Here is a 16266-nt window from a genome sequence, read left to right on the forward strand (position 1 = left end):
TTAAGCTCGTTAAAATTGACAAAAATCACCTCATATTTCTCAGTTTGACTCACAGAAGCATAAGTCTGACTTTCATCACGCGTGTTGTCACTTTATCCGAACGTGACCTCTTATTTTTGTGTGTTTTAATCGTCTTTTTTACTTTGACTTCCTCCGTTTTTCGCTGCTCCACAACCTTTTCCAACCTGTTCTACCTAGCAACACGTGACTCTATTTTCTGATTGGTCCGAAAACGTGACGTCACAGTTGCCTATATAAACTCGCGTCTGAGTCGAGTCCGCAGACAGAGACAGAGACAGAGAGAGAGAGAGACACAGACACAGGAGACATTTTTATTTACATTTTTGATTTGATTTTCAACATGAACTCGTGTGCGCTGCTCCTGCTCCTGGGGACACTGCTACACGGAGCCACAGCCAGTGAGTAAAGCTGTTTTTGTGCGTTCACTTGTCCAAGAAGAAGCAAGAAACGTGGATTTAGTAAAGCACAAATAGAGTTATCATAGTGTTTACTGCGTCCGTGTTCAGTTTAGTGTTCAGCTTTAATGAGATTCTACAGGGTTTTTGTGTGTTCAGTCTGGGTTTTGTGCAGTCGTGATTGCGCAGTTAAAATAAAAATACTTTCACTTTCCAATTTGAGACGCAGAATAACAACAGTTTAAATTGAACAGAAAATCTAAAATATTGTTTAATCCACTTAAATTCGATTAAAGTTGGTCATATAAAGGATAATGAGCTGTTAATATTGTTCTTGTTCACTCTTTAGTTGGACTAGTTCATGGGCTCGTTACGCAGGGAAATGTTTTGGCCTCCATGTCCCATTGGAATTGTTCAGTCTAGTTAATGACATGTTGAGCTGTGACAGAATTATCCAATCCACGTTATTTATATAAAATATTTCATAAACAAAACAGTTTCCAAAGTGCTGCACAATACAAATAAAACATATCCAAAAGAAGTATAAAATAAAGCTCGACTTAACTCCACTAGTCTTCATTAAAACAATAAAACTAGTCAAATAAGAGCAAGAATACCAATAAATAATAAAAAACATGAAAATAAAAGACACAGAGATTATACCTCTTTACTCACCATAGATGAATTTAACGACAAAAAATGTTCAAATAAAATATTAAGAAACATTATTACTACCAAATTGTATCTTCTCCCATTAAAAAGAATTAGTGCACTTAAAAACTTTCCAGTTAATATCATAAAAAAAAATAAAAAATTACCTCTTATTTCCAGTTTCTCCTAAAGTCAAAGAAACTCACTTTAAAATGTTAAATAATATTTATCCCTGCAATGATTTTTTGAAGAGTTGTTTTAATTTGGAGACCAATAAGTTCACATTTTGTACCAGTGAAATAGAAACTGTTGAACATTTGTTCTTTTATTGTGGCTGTATTAGAACGATTTGGGACTCGTTCCAAATGTGGATGGTGGAAAATGACACAGATTTAACCAAATGTCACCAAGAAGAAGGTAAAATATGGAGTCATTTTACAAGACAACAAAAAGGAACTTTTCTATAATTCTTGTTTATTACCAGAGCAACAGTTTATTCATAAATGTAAATTCTCAAATATAAAACCTTTGTTCCAAATTTATCTTAATGGATTTTTGTAATTTAAGAGTCTTGTGTCATATTAAATCTAAACAAACTGTTGTAATGAATCATTTTATGCAGATGTGAAAGACTCTTTCTAAGACTGTGCAGTTCATTGAATTTTCATCGGGATTTTGATTTTTGTGTCAAACGATCTCAAACTCATATCATCAATTTGAAACAATTTAACTTAACAAAGTTTATTTTGGGATATTTTTTATATAAATAAGTATATTTATTTTATTTTTAAATATGGAAACAGCTGGATATATAGTTTATTTTTTATACATTTATGTTTTTCTGCCTTTTTTCATGTTCAAAGTTTATTTTATTCATTTTATGTTTTATACATCACAAAACTGCTCTAAGGTTCATATTTCCTGTATTTATTTTCAATTTGAAAGTTTTGCTTAAATTATCAGTAACAAAGTGTTGTTTTTGAGAGAGAAATGCTTGTTACGACCCGGGTGGATCAAACATATTAAAGAGGACACAGGAGATGAAAAGGTTACAACAGTAAAAGTTATTTTTATTTTTAAGTAAATTTTAATTTACTTTAAAACGTGCTAAAAACCGTGTCCAAAGTATCAACAGAAAGGTGGACCTGGTGAGCACCAAACAGAACAAAAGGATGTGGCACCGGGTCAACCCCGTACAGGGCCGTAGGAGCCGGTACCGACATCACTAAACTAAAGGAAAAAAATGTCCCCAAAACTAACTTCACCAAACAAAAGATGAAAACAGAACAGACGGTCCCACCAGGTCAAACACAAAAAGACTCACAGCAGCGAACAGGCAGGTGCGGTCTGCGCATGCGCCGAGCAGCCAAGACAAGGGAGCGCGCAAAGCGACGAGCGCGCGCCCAGGTGCGCGGAGGGCGAGGCCGCGCGCAGCGAGAGCGCAGGAGCAAGAGCACGCGCCACTGATAGGCGGCCTATTTATACCCGGACAACCACGCCACAAAACACACATAAATATAAGAATACACGCAATAGATGCGCAATACACGCAAAGGCAGATGCGCAAGCACACATGCAATGCAAAAAACATGCTGAATAAAATATGTAAAAAGAATGAATCGTTTAAATAATCGTAATTGATTCAAATAAGACCATGAATCAGTGATAAATTTTTCCATAATCACGCAATGCTAACTGCTGAATTGCTCTGTAACTTCAATAATCGTGATTTCATTTGACAAAATAATCGTATAATGATTTTTTCCATAATAGCAGCTCTGCCTCTTGCACTGCATTTTGTATTAATCATATTTTATTATTATTTATTTAGTTTATTATTGTGAAAAATAAAGTATTGAACTTAGTTGCACCTTTGACATTGTTGAACAATGTATTTTGTGTTGCCAGCGTTGATTTAAAATAAAGAAAAATTAAATATTTTGGCCGCCATCTTAATGTTCTAATGTTGTTTCCTCCTCAAAAACACCTGGAATTTTAGTTTTGTTTCATTCACACATGTTTTAGTAATCATTTATTATTAGTCTGTCTACTTCTAAAAGCTCAAAATGCTCTGTTCCACCTTGTGATGTCATGAAGTGGTAGTTTTCATCCACATGTTTAACTTTTGTTCAGTAGAGATGGTCAAAGGCTGAAATCATCACAGTGATTCTAGTGAAGGTGCATAGAGTCACTAAATGTGCAGGTTTGTGTGTTAAACTTGTGTGAATGAAACAAAACACAAGTCCAGGTCTGTTTGTGACGAGGAAACAACATTAGAACAAAGATCAGACAATAGTGTAATATTTAAGGTTGCTTTAAGGTTGTAGGTGTTTTATTTTATTTTAATCTAAACTCAGCAATAAAACAAATTACGATCAATACTACTTAGTGTTTCCATGAATATATTTTTCATATTGATCAGATTCAGTTGTATTTTGTCTCTTTAAAACAAATACAAACGTCTTTAATCTTAATTTGAATAAATATAAACAATACAGACTTTTAATCAGTTCCATTTAACACCAAAAATCTCCATTAAAAACACACAGTCTGATCATTGAGGATTAGAAATGACTGAATATCGGTTCGATTAATCGCACAGCCCTTTTTGTAACGGATCGTCCAGTTTGTTTTTGGAGTAAAAGGCAGAAAATCAGAGGGTGGCTCTTCTATATTATTGGAAACTCAACTGCTTTGTAAATTCATCTCAAAACTTTTGCAGAGTTCATTGAAATTAACGTGATTAATAATATTCACTAAGAATCTTAACTGTCATTTACACTGAGTTCTGAAATGGTTGTTTTGTTTTCACAGCGGTTCACACTTTGAAATATTTTGACACTTCTTCATCTCAAGTCCCAAACTTCCCAGAGTTCATTGCAGTTGGATATGTGGACGACCTCCAGATCACTCACTACGACAGTTTCACAAAGAAATTTGTCCCCAAACAGGAGTGGATGAACAAACTCACAGAGGAGGATCCTCAGTACTGGGAGAGGAACACTCAGATCAATTTGGGGAATGAGCAGGTGGGAAAAGTCCCAAATAGAAATTGAGAAACGACGTCCTCAACGTGACTGGAGGTTTGTGTGATCTGAACTTTTCAGATGATCATTTAACATCTTTTTATGAATGAAACACATTTAGTGTGAAATATTTATGGACAGTTTCTTTGTCCTTGTAATGAAAGTAGAAAAAAGTAGTTTTGATGTAAATCTTTGTGTGTGTTTGCAGCAGTGGAGTTTTGTTGGTCAGGGATCAGGACTGTGTTACGTTCACTTGTTTTCCAGATTCTGTTCTATCACTTTTTGTACAGAGCCAAAAATCACAACACCAGTTTCCTCCCAGAGCTTCACACAGTTGTAGATTTAACACAAACAACAATGAAACAGTCGAGAAAAGACACACACAGACCAACTGAAGCTGTAAAATGGAAATATTTCATTCCTAAATACAAGTTGTGATTTATAGAAATGAAATAGAAACATAAATGTCCCTGAAGAAGTTTGAATCTTTTAAACTGTTTTGTTTCTGTTTCAGATCAACATCTTGATCAGTGGATGTACGGCTGTGACTGGGACGATGAAACTAATGAGATCAAAGGATATGATCAACGTGCTTTTGATGGAGAAGATTTTATTTCTTTTGATTTTGAGACTGAAACTTTTGTGGCTGCAAAACAACAGGCCTTTGTCACCAAACAGAAATGGGAGAGCAGTGGAGTTGCTGCTCAAAAGAAAAACTACATCATTCACATCTGTGCTGATTATCTGAAGAAACATGTGCACAACGGAGAGAGCGCTCTGAAGAGGACAGGTAACAGACGAGTTGTTTTAAAACACTGTAACAGATCTTTATTTTGTGTCTCCTGTAATTCACTCTGGAGGGAATAAAACAATAAAAACTACAGGAGGATGGAAAATATTTGTGTGATTTTCTCTCTTAAATTTGTTTGTTGTATCTGATGTCTTCTAATGAATTGTCCAAACTGTTCATGGATGTTAGTTTTCTACATATTTGTTGTATATTGTGTAACTGTTGTGCTGCTGTGTAGAGCTCCCCCTGGTGTCCCTGCTGCAGAAGTCCTCTTCAGCCCCAGTCACGTGCCACGCCACACGCTTCTACCCCGACAGAGCCATGCTGTTCTGGACCAAAGACGGAGTGGAGGTGACGGAGGACGTGGACCCTGGAGAGATCCTGCCCAACGGAGACGGGACCTTCCAGACCAGTGTGTCCCTGGACCTGTCCTCTGTCCCCCCTGAGGACTGGGACAAGTTCAACTGTGTGTTCCAGCTGTCCGGGGTCAAAGACGACTATGTGACCAGACTGGACCGGACCAAGATCCTGACCAACGGTGAGAGCAGCTTTTTTAAATCTTTCTCTCATGTTATAACGTTGTTCCCTCATCAAAAACATGTCTGAACAGGTTTTAGATCATCCATGACATAAAAAAGGGACTTTTGACTCTGTTTTAATCTTGCATTTTACCAGCAAATTTTATATTTTCAAAACAATAAAAGACGACATGATAAAAACAGATGAAAACACTTTATATCCAGATTTACCATTTAGAGTAAAAGATGAATTAAAGTTATATTTTTTTAGTTTTTACCATTATATTGTGACCTGTATTTAGTCAAACTCTGCAGCCCTGTTACGCTGCAGTCGATGTTCTTGATATCGACCATTTAACTCAGTTATTCCAGGACGATTTTAGAAAACTGGATAAACCAGATAATGACAGAAATTGGTCAGTGACGTTTTGCAATTTTCAAATGCTCAAAAAATTAAAATATAATGACATGCAAAATGTGTAGATTTTTTGGGTTTATTTAAGTGTATATTTTATCCTTTTTGCCTCTTGAAAATGTATTTAAAGCCAAAGACGTCTTCAAAATGTCATTCAGTGCAACAGACATATTGTTAAAATTTAATTAGATTTAAAATAAATTATAGTTTTGAAAATGATGAAAAACACGTGAGATCTACAAATAAACAGTAGGCCAGTTTTTTTTTTTTTTTCTTAAAGTTTTGGAGAATTTCACAATTTGCCCAAATAATTAACTCTTGACTCTGGAACCAATTTTTATTTTAATTTTTTTCATAAAAAGAGTAAAACACTTTAAAACTGGATAAAACTTAAGCATGTTAGCACTTTCCCTCTTTAAAAGTTCTTGTAAAGTTCTTACTTAAATTTATTTATTTTTTTTATGTCAAAACAGACTTTTAAAAATACATTTCATTATAATATCACAATTTTACTGAATAACGGTTCAACTGAAATATAAAAAAAGTCCTTTTGTTTGAAACTAACTTGATAAAAAATCAACCAAATCTCACAAATATTTGTACATTTAATATATTTATTGTCCATTTGCATTTTGAATTATTACTCATGAATGTACCAAACCTAATTTCCTTTATTTATGTGATTATTTTACATTTTAAATGAAAATTATGACTCTAATATAGTAACATCTATAGTTTTATTTGAATAGTAAATAATACAAATAAAATTGTAAAGAAAATGCAGATATTTTTGAGTTAAATGTTTAATAAATGAAATTTTTCACAACACATTTTTCATACATTTTCATTCTAAACTGGTTTATACTTTCTCCATCAAAGAGAAACACAAGCATCAGTGTCGACTGTTCACACCAATATCAGATTTATTTTTGAAATTATAACAGTTTTAAACACATTTTGAACGTTGCACCAAATGTCGTCCAAAACTGTGGCTTTTGTATTTCTCGTGACAAAAGTGTCACCAGCAAAAACTAAGAGACAAATCTGAATCTTGTTTCCACTTGAGAGTCCTGCAGGGTCCACACAGTGATGTCATCAGGTGATACATGAGGAAAGATCTCAGATTATTGTTCAAATTGGCCTTTTAACACATTGACATTGATAAAATAGACTTTATTTAATACATTAAAAGTTGTTCTTTGTGTTCATTTTGAAAATAATTTCAAATGTTGATGCCGAGGCTTTTAAAATTATGCCACAAAGAAAAGTTTATGATTTTGTCAATATTTATAATTTGTGCAAATAGTGACCCATTTCACTGAATGACATTTTAAGACTTTAAATCTATAAAATTCTTTCAAATTTGTTTTTTCTTCATCCAAATGTTTATTTGTACAAATGAAACAAATACATATACATACATATACATACAATACAAATACATATAAACAAATACATTTAAACAGTTTAAACCTTTAGATATTAATAACTAGAAAAATGCCAACGTCACATCATTTACCCAAAAATAAAATAATCGTTTATGTGTCTGTGTGTGTGTGTTTTATCATGACTGACGTGTTGTGTGTGTGTGTGTTTTATCATGACTGACGTGTTGTGTGTGTGTGTTTTATCATGACTGACGTGTTGTGTGTGTGTGTTTTATCATGACTGATGTGTTGTGTGTGTGTGTGTTTTATCATGACTGACGTGTTGTGTGTGTGTGTGTTTTATCATGACTGACGTGTTGTGTGTGTGTGTTTTATCATGACTGACGTGTTGTGTGTGTGTGTGTGTTTTATCATGACTGACGTGTTGTGTGTGTGTGTGTGTTTTATCATGACTGACGTGTTGTGTGTGTGTGTGTTTTATCATGACTGACGTGTTGTGTGTGTGTGTGTTTTTATCATGACTGACGTGTTGTGTGTGTGTGTTTTATCATGACTGACGTGTTGTGTGTGTGTGTGTGTGTTTTATCATGACTGACGTGTTGTGTGTGTGTGTGTGTGTTTTATCATGACTGACGTGTTGTGTGTGTGTGTGTTTATCATGACTGACGTGTGTGTGTGTGTGTGTGTGTGTTTTATCATGACTGACGTGTTGTGTGTGTGTGTGTGTTTTATCATGACTGACGTGTTGTGTGTGTGTGTGTGTGTTTTATCATGACTGACGTGTTGTGTGTGTGTGTGTTTTATCATGACTGACGTGTTGTGTGTGTGTGTGTGTTTTATCATGACTGACGTGTTGTGTGTGTGTGTGTTTTATCATGACTGACGTGTTGTGTGTGTGTGTGTTTTTATCATGACTGACGTGTTGTGTGTGTGTGTGTTTTATCATGACTGACGTGTTGTGTGTGTGTGTGTGTTTTATCATGACTGACGTGTTGTGTGTGTGTGTGTTTTATCATGACTGACGTGTTGTGTGTGTGTGTGTTTTATCATGACTGACGTGTTGTGTGTGTGTGTTTTATCATGACTGACGTGTTGTGTGTGTGTGTTTTATCATGACTGACGTGTTGTGTGTGTGTGTTTTATCATGACTGACGTGTTGTGTGTGTGTGTGTTTTATCATGACTGACGTGTTGTGTGTGTGTGTGTGTTTTATCATGACTGACGTGTGTGTGTGTGTGTGTTTTATCATGACTGACGTGTTGTGTGTGTGTGTGTGTTTTATCATGACTGACGTGTTGTGTGTGTGTGTGTGTTTTTATCATGACTGACGTGTTGTGTGTGTGTGTTTTATCATGACTGACGTGTTGTGTGTGTGTGTGTGTTTTATCATGACTGACGTGTTGTGTGTGTGTGTGTGTTTTATCATGACTGACGTGTTGTGTGTGTGTGTGTTTTATCATGACTGACGTGTTGTGTGTGTGTGTGTGTTTTTTATCATGACTGACGTGTTGTGTGTGTGTGTGTTTTATCATGACTGACGTGTTGTGTGTGTGTGTGTGTTTTATCATGACTGACGTGTTGTGTGTGTGTGTGTGTTTTATCATGACTGACGTGTTGTGTGTGTGTGTGTGTTTTATCATGACTGACGTGTTGTGTGTGTGTGTGTTTTATCATGACTGACGTGTTGTGTGTGTGTGTGTTTTATCATGACTGACGTGTTGTGTGTGTGTGTGTTTTATCATGACTGACGTGTTGTGTGTGTGTGTGTTTTATCATGACTGACGTGTTGTGTGTGTGTGTGTGTTTTATCATGACTGACGTGTTGTGTGTGTGTGTGTTTTATCATGACTGACGTGTTGTGTGTGTGTGTGTTTTATCATGACTGACGTGTTGTGTGTGTGTGTGTTTTATCATGACTGACGTGTTGTGTGTGTGTGTGTTTTTTATCATGACTGACGTGTTGTGTGTGTGTGTGTTTTATCATGACTGACGTGTTGTGTGTGTGTGTGTGTTTTATCATGACTGACGTGTTGTGTGTGTGTGTGTGTTTTATCATGACTGACGTGTTGTGGTGTTGTCCTCTGTCTGTCACAGAGAAGAGTCACACAGTTCTCATCTCTGTTGCGTCTGTTGTTCTCGCTGCTGTTGTCCTCGCTGTGGTGCCTTCGTCTTGTACTGGAGATTTAGAGGTAACACAACATCGAGTCATGTGCTTCTCATTTTGGACAAACTTCAAACATTAAACTAACAGTTTTTTTTTGTTTCTGTTTCAGACAAACAGCCCTCGCCTCGTAAGTAACACTTTCATTTACTGCTCCTAATACTGCGACTATTACAGGACTGTGACGACTAGAAGTTAGAAATGGTGTTTAGTTGATTTCCAGAATAGATTTTTCTTCTTTCTCTGGAGTTCACAGAGTAAAACTAGAAGCAGAAGCAGTGTTTGATTGTGTGTAATGAGCTGTACTTTTGTGTTGTAGCTCCGAGTGAGAAGGAGGTGCTGCAGGAGTTGAACCCTCAGCCACGGTGAGTCTAACACTTTACTCTGTGTTTATCATCTGCTCCAAACCTGCTCCTTTAAGTCTACAGAAGTGTCTTGCTCAAAGTGACGTCCATGTGACGTCAGGTGCTTGTTACCGCACAACAGCCGCCTACTTCAACGCAGAATAGTGACGTTTGTGTCTTGTTGATAACGTGTAGGTGGATGAATGCACTTTGACCGTTCAGACTGAAGTCGCATGTCAAAAGATCAGATATGTATCGGTTTTAGGAGCACATATCCAAGTGTCCTGGGTCACATTTGAAAAAAAATCGGATCTGTGTGGTTCAGACTGTCATTAAAAGATCAGATACAGGAGCATAGGGGCCAAAAAATCGGTGCCTGTGTTATATTACACAGAAATGTCTCAGACCATTTTCTGAGTAAAACATATGAGATAGAGTGAGAAATAGTCACTTCTGGTGTGCATGTACATTCAATTCAAGCTGATTCTAACTCACAGGTGTCAAACATAAGGCCCGGGGGCCAGATCCGGCCCTCCAACACCTTTAATCTGGCCCTCGGCTGATGTTCTACTAAAATATTTTAATTATATTTTCTATTAAAATCTTGTTAATTTTCTGTGGTGTTTATCACAGCAGCGTCTCCAGCGTCTCTGTACGTGGCCCCTCCCACCAGAGCAGCACAAATGAAGACTTGTCTCTTTCCAAACGCTCTTAAAGGACGATCGTTTTGACTGTTGACCGTGACACCCTCATCAGAAAAATGTCAAACATGAGAAAAGTGGAGCCGAGTGCAGAATTTTACAAGAAAAATTGATTTATTCCTATTTACATACAAGTTCTTGTTAAAACATTGTGTTGAAATTACATTTTTCTTAAAGTTTCAGGTTGTTCATAATATATGTTAAAAAAAAATAAATAAAAAAATAAGAGTTCATCAATTAAAAAAGATTTCTGTAATAGATTTGTGTTTCTCTGCAAAAATATTTGAACTTATTGTTATTTTTGGGGTTTATCTAACATGAGTTTTCTGATCCGGCCCCTTGGGGATCAAAGTCGGTTGGATACGGCCCCCGGACCAAAATGAGTTTGACACCCCTGTTCTAAAGTGTTTAAAAGTGAATATCTTTGTCATTCGTGGGTCTATCAACGTAAAATAAAAAGTGACTGAAACATAAAACCCTCCTCTGTTAGAATATTTCAGCTATAAATCCCTATAAATGACAGTGGGCATGGAGCGACACGTGTATCGAAAGAACACGTGGACTGAATTTTGAGACCAGTATCGAACGATTCAATATTATATCGAATATCGTTGCATCCCTAGTGACCTGTATTTCTGCTTCTGACTCTTGTGTTTGTTCACAGGTGACATTCACTCGGACAAATCGGACAAATCAGCGCTCCGTCCTGACGCTTCATGGGTTTTCTCGCTTTCATATGAAATCCAAACTTTCTCCTTGTTAAATCTTATAAATGTGACATTATTGTGTGGCAGAGTGGTTAGCACTGCTCTTGGCTCAGATCTAGAATGTGTTTGTGTTCTCCACACCAGGATCCTGACAGGTTTAACCCAGAGACACTGAAGGATGGGTCAAATGCAGAGGACACGTTTCTTTCCTTGGACTTTTCCTGGAGCGGTTGTTTAAAGGCCTCATTCATGTTAAAGTTAAACCTGGGGACAGGGCGGGGCATCAGGTTCTTCATGATCTCTGCTCTTTTGCTTTGGGGCTGATGTGAAATGTGGAAGAGATTTGGAAAGATCGCAGCAAATTTCAACCCGTGTGTCGTTCGTTTATTCTTTTTTCAATATAAAACCAAAAATAAGAAAACCAAAAAAAACAACTATTTTCTTCATTATTTGTCTCCAAAACTAAAATGAGAAAAAAACAGATAATGATTCGTTTTTTCAGTTTTCGATTTTGTGTTTAAATGAAAAATGGAAAAAATGGATAATGGACTTTTGCACCGCATACGGACTGAACCAGGACTGAACAGTTTTCAGTCCTGGTTTGGTCCCAGTCCAGGTCTCTGTCTGGTCCTGGTCTGGTCCAGGTCTGGTTCCGGTCTCAGTCCCTTTCTGGTTCCAGTCTGGTCTCAGTCCCAGTCTGGTTCTGGTCTCAATCCCGGTCTCAATCCCGGTCTGGTTCCAGTCTGAGTCCCGGTCTCGGTCCCGGTCTCGGTTCCGGTCTCAGTCCTGGTCTGGTTCCAGTCTGGTTCTGGTCTCAGTTCCGGTCTCAATCCCGGCCTGGTTCCAATCTGGTTCCGGTCTCAGTCCTGGTCCTGGTCCCGCACTCAGTCCCGGTCTCAAATCACAGACTGGTCCTGATCTGATCTCAGTCCTGGTCTCAGTCCTGGTCTCAGTCCTAGTCTCAGTCCTAGTCTGGTTCCGGTCTCAGTCCTGATCACCTAACAGTCTGTGTAGATGCACCTCCGGGTCCGTCCCAACACTCAGTCCTGGTTTAGTCCTGGTTTAGTCCTGGTTCAAGTCCTGGTTTAGTCGCGTAAACGGGAAACAGCCGTGATTCATTTTTTCATTTTGGTTTTGGAAACAAATAATGAAGAAAATAGTTGTTTTATTTCATTTTCTTATTTTTGGTTTTATTTTGAAAAACGAATGAACAAATGACACACGTATTTCCTGAAAATTTGCTCTTTAAATCCATTTTGTTTTATTTTTTTCTTGAGTTTTCACACCGTTTAAAATCTTTCTCGACAGTGTTTGCTGATGTGTGCGTTGTGTCACCACGGTAACCGCTGAACATTCCACCATAGACATCCATGCGTCATCAGTCGTCAATGCTGTTTTTCTCCGTTGTGAAAAAGTTGTGATTTTCTTTTTTAATTTATTTCAAAATCGTTGTGATCAGTTTGTGGGTTTTATTTTATTCTGGTTTATTTTTGTGTGATTTGTTTAAACTTTTGTGAAGGTTCATTTACTTATTAACTGTAGACGCTGTTTGAACTCATCTGTGCATTTTTGCTTTTCAATAAAATGTGTTTGGGTGAAAAAGATCGTCTCCAAACATCTGTGATTAACGCTGGACACAACGACTCGTATCACGTGAAAATGACCTGAGTCAGCAGAGCCATCGAGTCCAGATGTCACTTTATGATGTAAAGATTTATCCACACGACCAGACCAGGACTAGACCAGGACTAGACCAGAACTAGACCAGAACTAGACCAGGACTAGACCAGACCAGGACTAGACCAGAGACTAGACCAGAACTAGACCAGGACTAGACCAGGACTAGACCAGGACTAGACCAGGACTAGACTAGACCAGAACTAGACCAGGACTAGACTAGACCAGGACTAGACCAGGAACTAGACCAGGACTAGACCAGAACTAGACCAGGACTAGACCAGGACCAGACTAGACTAGACCAGGACTAGACCAGGACTAGACTAGACCAGGACTAGACCAGACTAGGGACTAGACCAGGACTAGACCAGAACTAGACTAGACCAGGACTAGACCAGAACTAGACCAGGACTAGACCAGAACTAGACCAGACTAGACCAGGACTAGAGCAGGACTAGACCAGGATTAGACCAGGACTAGAGCAATACTAGACCAGGACTAAACCAGAACTAGACCAGACTAGACCAGGACTAGATCAGAACTATACCAGGACTAGACCAGGACTAGAGCAGTATTAGACCAGGACTAGACCAGGACTAGAGCCAGATTAGGCCAGGACTAGACCAGGACTTAGACCAGGACTAGAGCAGGACTAGACCAGGACTAAACCAGAACTAGACCAGGATTAGAGCAGGACTAGAGCCGGACTAGAGCCAGATTAGATCAGGACTACACCAGGACTAGAGCCAGATTAGACCAGTACTCGATTAGGACTAGAGCCGGATTAAAACAGGACTAGAGCTGGACTAGACCAGGACTAGACCAGATCTAGATCGGGACTAGACCAGGACTAGACTAGGACTAGAGCAAGACTAGACCAAGACTAAACCAAAACTAGAGAAGAATTAGACCAGGACTATACCAGAACTAGATCAGGATTAGACCAGAACTAGACCAGAATTAAACCAGGACTAAACCGGAACTAGACCAGGATTAGACCAGAACTAGACCAGAATTAAACCAGGACTAAACCAGAACGAGACCAGGAATAGACCAGGACTACACCAGAACTAGATCAGGACTAGACCAGAACTAGACTAGACCAGGATTAGACCAGGACTAGACCAAGACTAAACCAGAACTAGATCAGGACTAAAGACAGACTAGACCAGAATTAAACCAGGACTGGACCAGAACTAGACAAAGACTAGACCAGGCCATAACCAGCATTAGACCGCGAGTAGATCAGGACTAAACCAGGGTTGAAACAGGACCAAACAAGGACTACGCCAGGACCAGACCAGAAGTAAACCAGGACTAGACCAAGACTATGCCAGAACTAAACCAGGACTAGACCAGGACTAAACCAGGACTAGAACAGAACTAGATCAGGACTAAAACAGGGCTGAAGAAGGACCGAACCAAGACTACAACAGTACTGGACCTGGACTGAACCATTACTAGACCAGAACCAGACAAAGACCAGACCAAACCTGAACCAGGATTAGACCGAGATTAGATCAGGACGAAACCAGGGCTGAACCGGGACCAAACCAGGACTAGACCAGGACAGAACCAGGACTAGGACTCGAACAGCACTAGACCAGGACTAGACCAGAACTAGACCAAGACTGAACCAGCCAAAGAGTTCTCCGTGAGGTAAAACAGTCCAGATCAAGTCCTGAACCGTGAAAAGATTCGTCTGAGGAGGTCATTTAGCGACGGGACCAGTAAGAGGAGCGTTTGAAAGAGAAAAGGTGGAAGAAAATCGACTTTAAGATCATTAAAGTTGAAGAAAATAACGTCACATTTCACTGTTTGACTCACAACAGCAGAAGTCTGACTTTCATAACGTGTGCAAGGACTTTATCCAAACATGAATTACATTTACTTGAGTCAGTTTTAAAAGAAATTGTACTTTTCTAGCAGCATACTTGAGTAATATTTTAACTGGAGTAACAGTATTCTTACTCGAGTAAAAGTTGTGCTTCCTCTTCCCACTGTGAGTGAGTCTGAAGTGACAAAAGCTTCATGTGACAATATGAAATGATTTGAACATTCACTTTAAATTATAAATCAGATGTTACGTCCAGACAGTTACTCTTTAAGTTACTTTTACTTGAGTAGTGCTTTACCCAAATATATTTTTACTTCTTACTTGAGTGATTTTCAGCCCACTACTTTGCACTTCTACTTGAGTAATATTATTTTGAAGTAACATTACAGGAGAATTTTTGCCTCCTGTACGACCTCTGCTTTTTACTTTCACTTTCTCTACAACCTTTTCCAGTCTCTTCTACCTAGTAACACATGACGCTGCCTCTCGTTGCTATTTTCTGATTGGTTTAAAACCGCGAGGGAGAAACGAGTGAGAATNTTTTACTCAGTACAAATGTGAGTATCGCGCGTTGCTGGGAGGAAAAATATTAAAGGACCAGACCAGACGAACATAATCTGTGCATCATTCGTTTATTTGTTTTTTTAATATAAAACCAAAAGTTAGAAAAAATAACAAACAAAAAAAACCCAACACCTATTTTCTTGATTATTTGTCTCCAAAACCAAAAATGAAAAAACAGATAACGTCCGTTTCCCATTTATGCCACTTAAACTGCAATGCTGGACAGAACCAGGACTAAACCAGGACTAAATTGTTCTCAGTCCTGGTCTGGACCCAGCCTCAATCCTGGTCTGGTCACAGTCTGGTCCCAGTCTCAGTCCTGGTCTCAGTTTCGGTCTCAGTCCCGGTCTGGTCCCGGTCTCAGTCCCGGTCTGATCCCGGTCTCAGTCCCGGTCTGGTCCTGGTTTCAATCACGGTCTGGTCCTGGTCTGGTCCCGGGCCTCAGTCCTGGTCCTGTTCTCGGTCTCAATCCTGGTCTCAGTTCTGGTCCTGGTCCCGGTTTAAGTCCTAGTCTCAGTCCTGGTCACATTTCTGGTCCTAGTCCCGGTCTAAATCCTGGTCTCAGTCCTGGTCTGGTCCTGGACCTGGTTTAGTCCTGGTCTCAGTCCTGGTCCTGTTCTCGGTCTCAATCCTGGTGTCAGTTCTGGTCCTGGTCCTGGCCTGGTCCCGGTCTCAATCCTGGTCTCAGTCCTGGTCCTGTTCTCGATCTCAATCCTGGTCTCAGTCTGGTCCCGGACCTGGTTCAGTCCTGGTTCAGTTCGAAATCGCAGACACAGGAAGTCACGTAATCCTTTTTTTTTTTTTTCATTTTTTCATTTAAACACAAAATCGAAAAACTGTAAAACGAATCATTATCCATTTTTTCATTTAGATTTTGGAGCCAAATAATGAAGAAAATTTTTGTTTTTTTCGTTTTCTTACTTTTGGTTTTATTTTGAAAAACGAATGAACGAATGACACACGGATTAAAAACACAGTAGAACCTGTGGCACATCGAGACACAACCTCACCAACATTTCAACTTTAAGCTCGTTAAAAATTGACAAAAATCACCTCATATTTCTCAGTTTG

The 16266-nt window shown here is 38.5% G+C and overlaps 2 protein-coding genes across 3 annotated transcripts; both read left to right on the forward strand.

The window, feature by feature from the left end:
* The first annotated feature begins 271 nt into the window (after nt 1-271).
* Nucleotides 272-4139, forward strand: LOC129411214 (H-2 class I histocompatibility antigen, K-K alpha chain-like). Its single transcript, XM_055161265.1, has 2 exons — nt 272-419; nt 3882-4139. Exons 1-2 carry the CDS (start codon nt 362-364, stop codon nt 4121-4123), a joined length of 300 nt encoding a protein of 99 aa, XP_055017240.1. The 5' UTR covers nt 272-361; the 3' UTR covers nt 4124-4139.
* Nucleotides 4140-4183: 44 nt separating this feature from the next.
* Nucleotides 4184-12719, forward strand: LOC129411213 (class I histocompatibility antigen, F10 alpha chain-like). Of its 2 annotated transcripts, XM_055161263.1 has the most exons (6): nt 4184-4883; nt 5122-5421; nt 9299-9393; nt 9478-9495; nt 9685-9730; nt 11075-12719. In XM_055161263.1, the coding sequence occupies exons 1-5, from the start codon at nt 4628-4630 to the stop codon at nt 9715-9717; spliced, it is 702 nt and encodes a 233-aa protein (XP_055017238.1). In that variant the 5' UTR covers nt 4184-4627; the 3' UTR covers nt 9718-9730; nt 11075-12719. The 2 variants fall into 2 exon arrangements, with proteins under 2 accessions (XP_055017238.1, XP_055017239.1); XM_055161264.1 differs by lacking the exon at nt 9299-9393.
* The last annotated feature ends 3547 nt before the right edge of the window (nt 12720-16266 follow it).

Source organism: Boleophthalmus pectinirostris, unplaced genomic scaffold, assembly GCF_026225935.1.
Source record: "Boleophthalmus pectinirostris isolate CB_2022bp ecotype Guang Dong unplaced genomic scaffold, ASM2622593v1 HiC_scaffold_4, whole genome shotgun sequence".
NCBI lineage: Eukaryota > Metazoa > Chordata > Actinopteri > Gobiiformes > Gobiidae > Boleophthalmus > Boleophthalmus pectinirostris.

Bases quoted from the DNA above. Each gene is read 5' to 3' on its own strand.
- LOC129411214 (XM_055161265.1), top strand. From the start codon at position 362: ATGAACTCGTGTGCGCTGCTCCTGCTCCTGGGGACACTGCTACACGGA. The intron at 420-3,881 runs GTGAGTAAAGCT...TTGTTTTCACAG, and splicing joins GCTACACGGAGCCACAGCCA to CGGTTCACACTTTGAAATAT.
- LOC129411213 (XM_055161263.1), top strand. From the start codon at position 4,628: ATGTACGGCTGTGACTGGGACGATGAAACTAATGAGATCAAAGGATAT. The intron at 4,884-5,121 runs GTAACAGACGAG...GCTGCTGTGTAG, and splicing joins GAGCGCTCTGAAGAGGACAG to AGCTCCCCCTGGTGTCCCTG. The intron at 5,422-9,298 runs GTGAGAGCAGCT...TGTCTGTCACAG, and splicing joins GACCAAGATCCTGACCAACG to AGAAGAGTCACACAGTTCTC.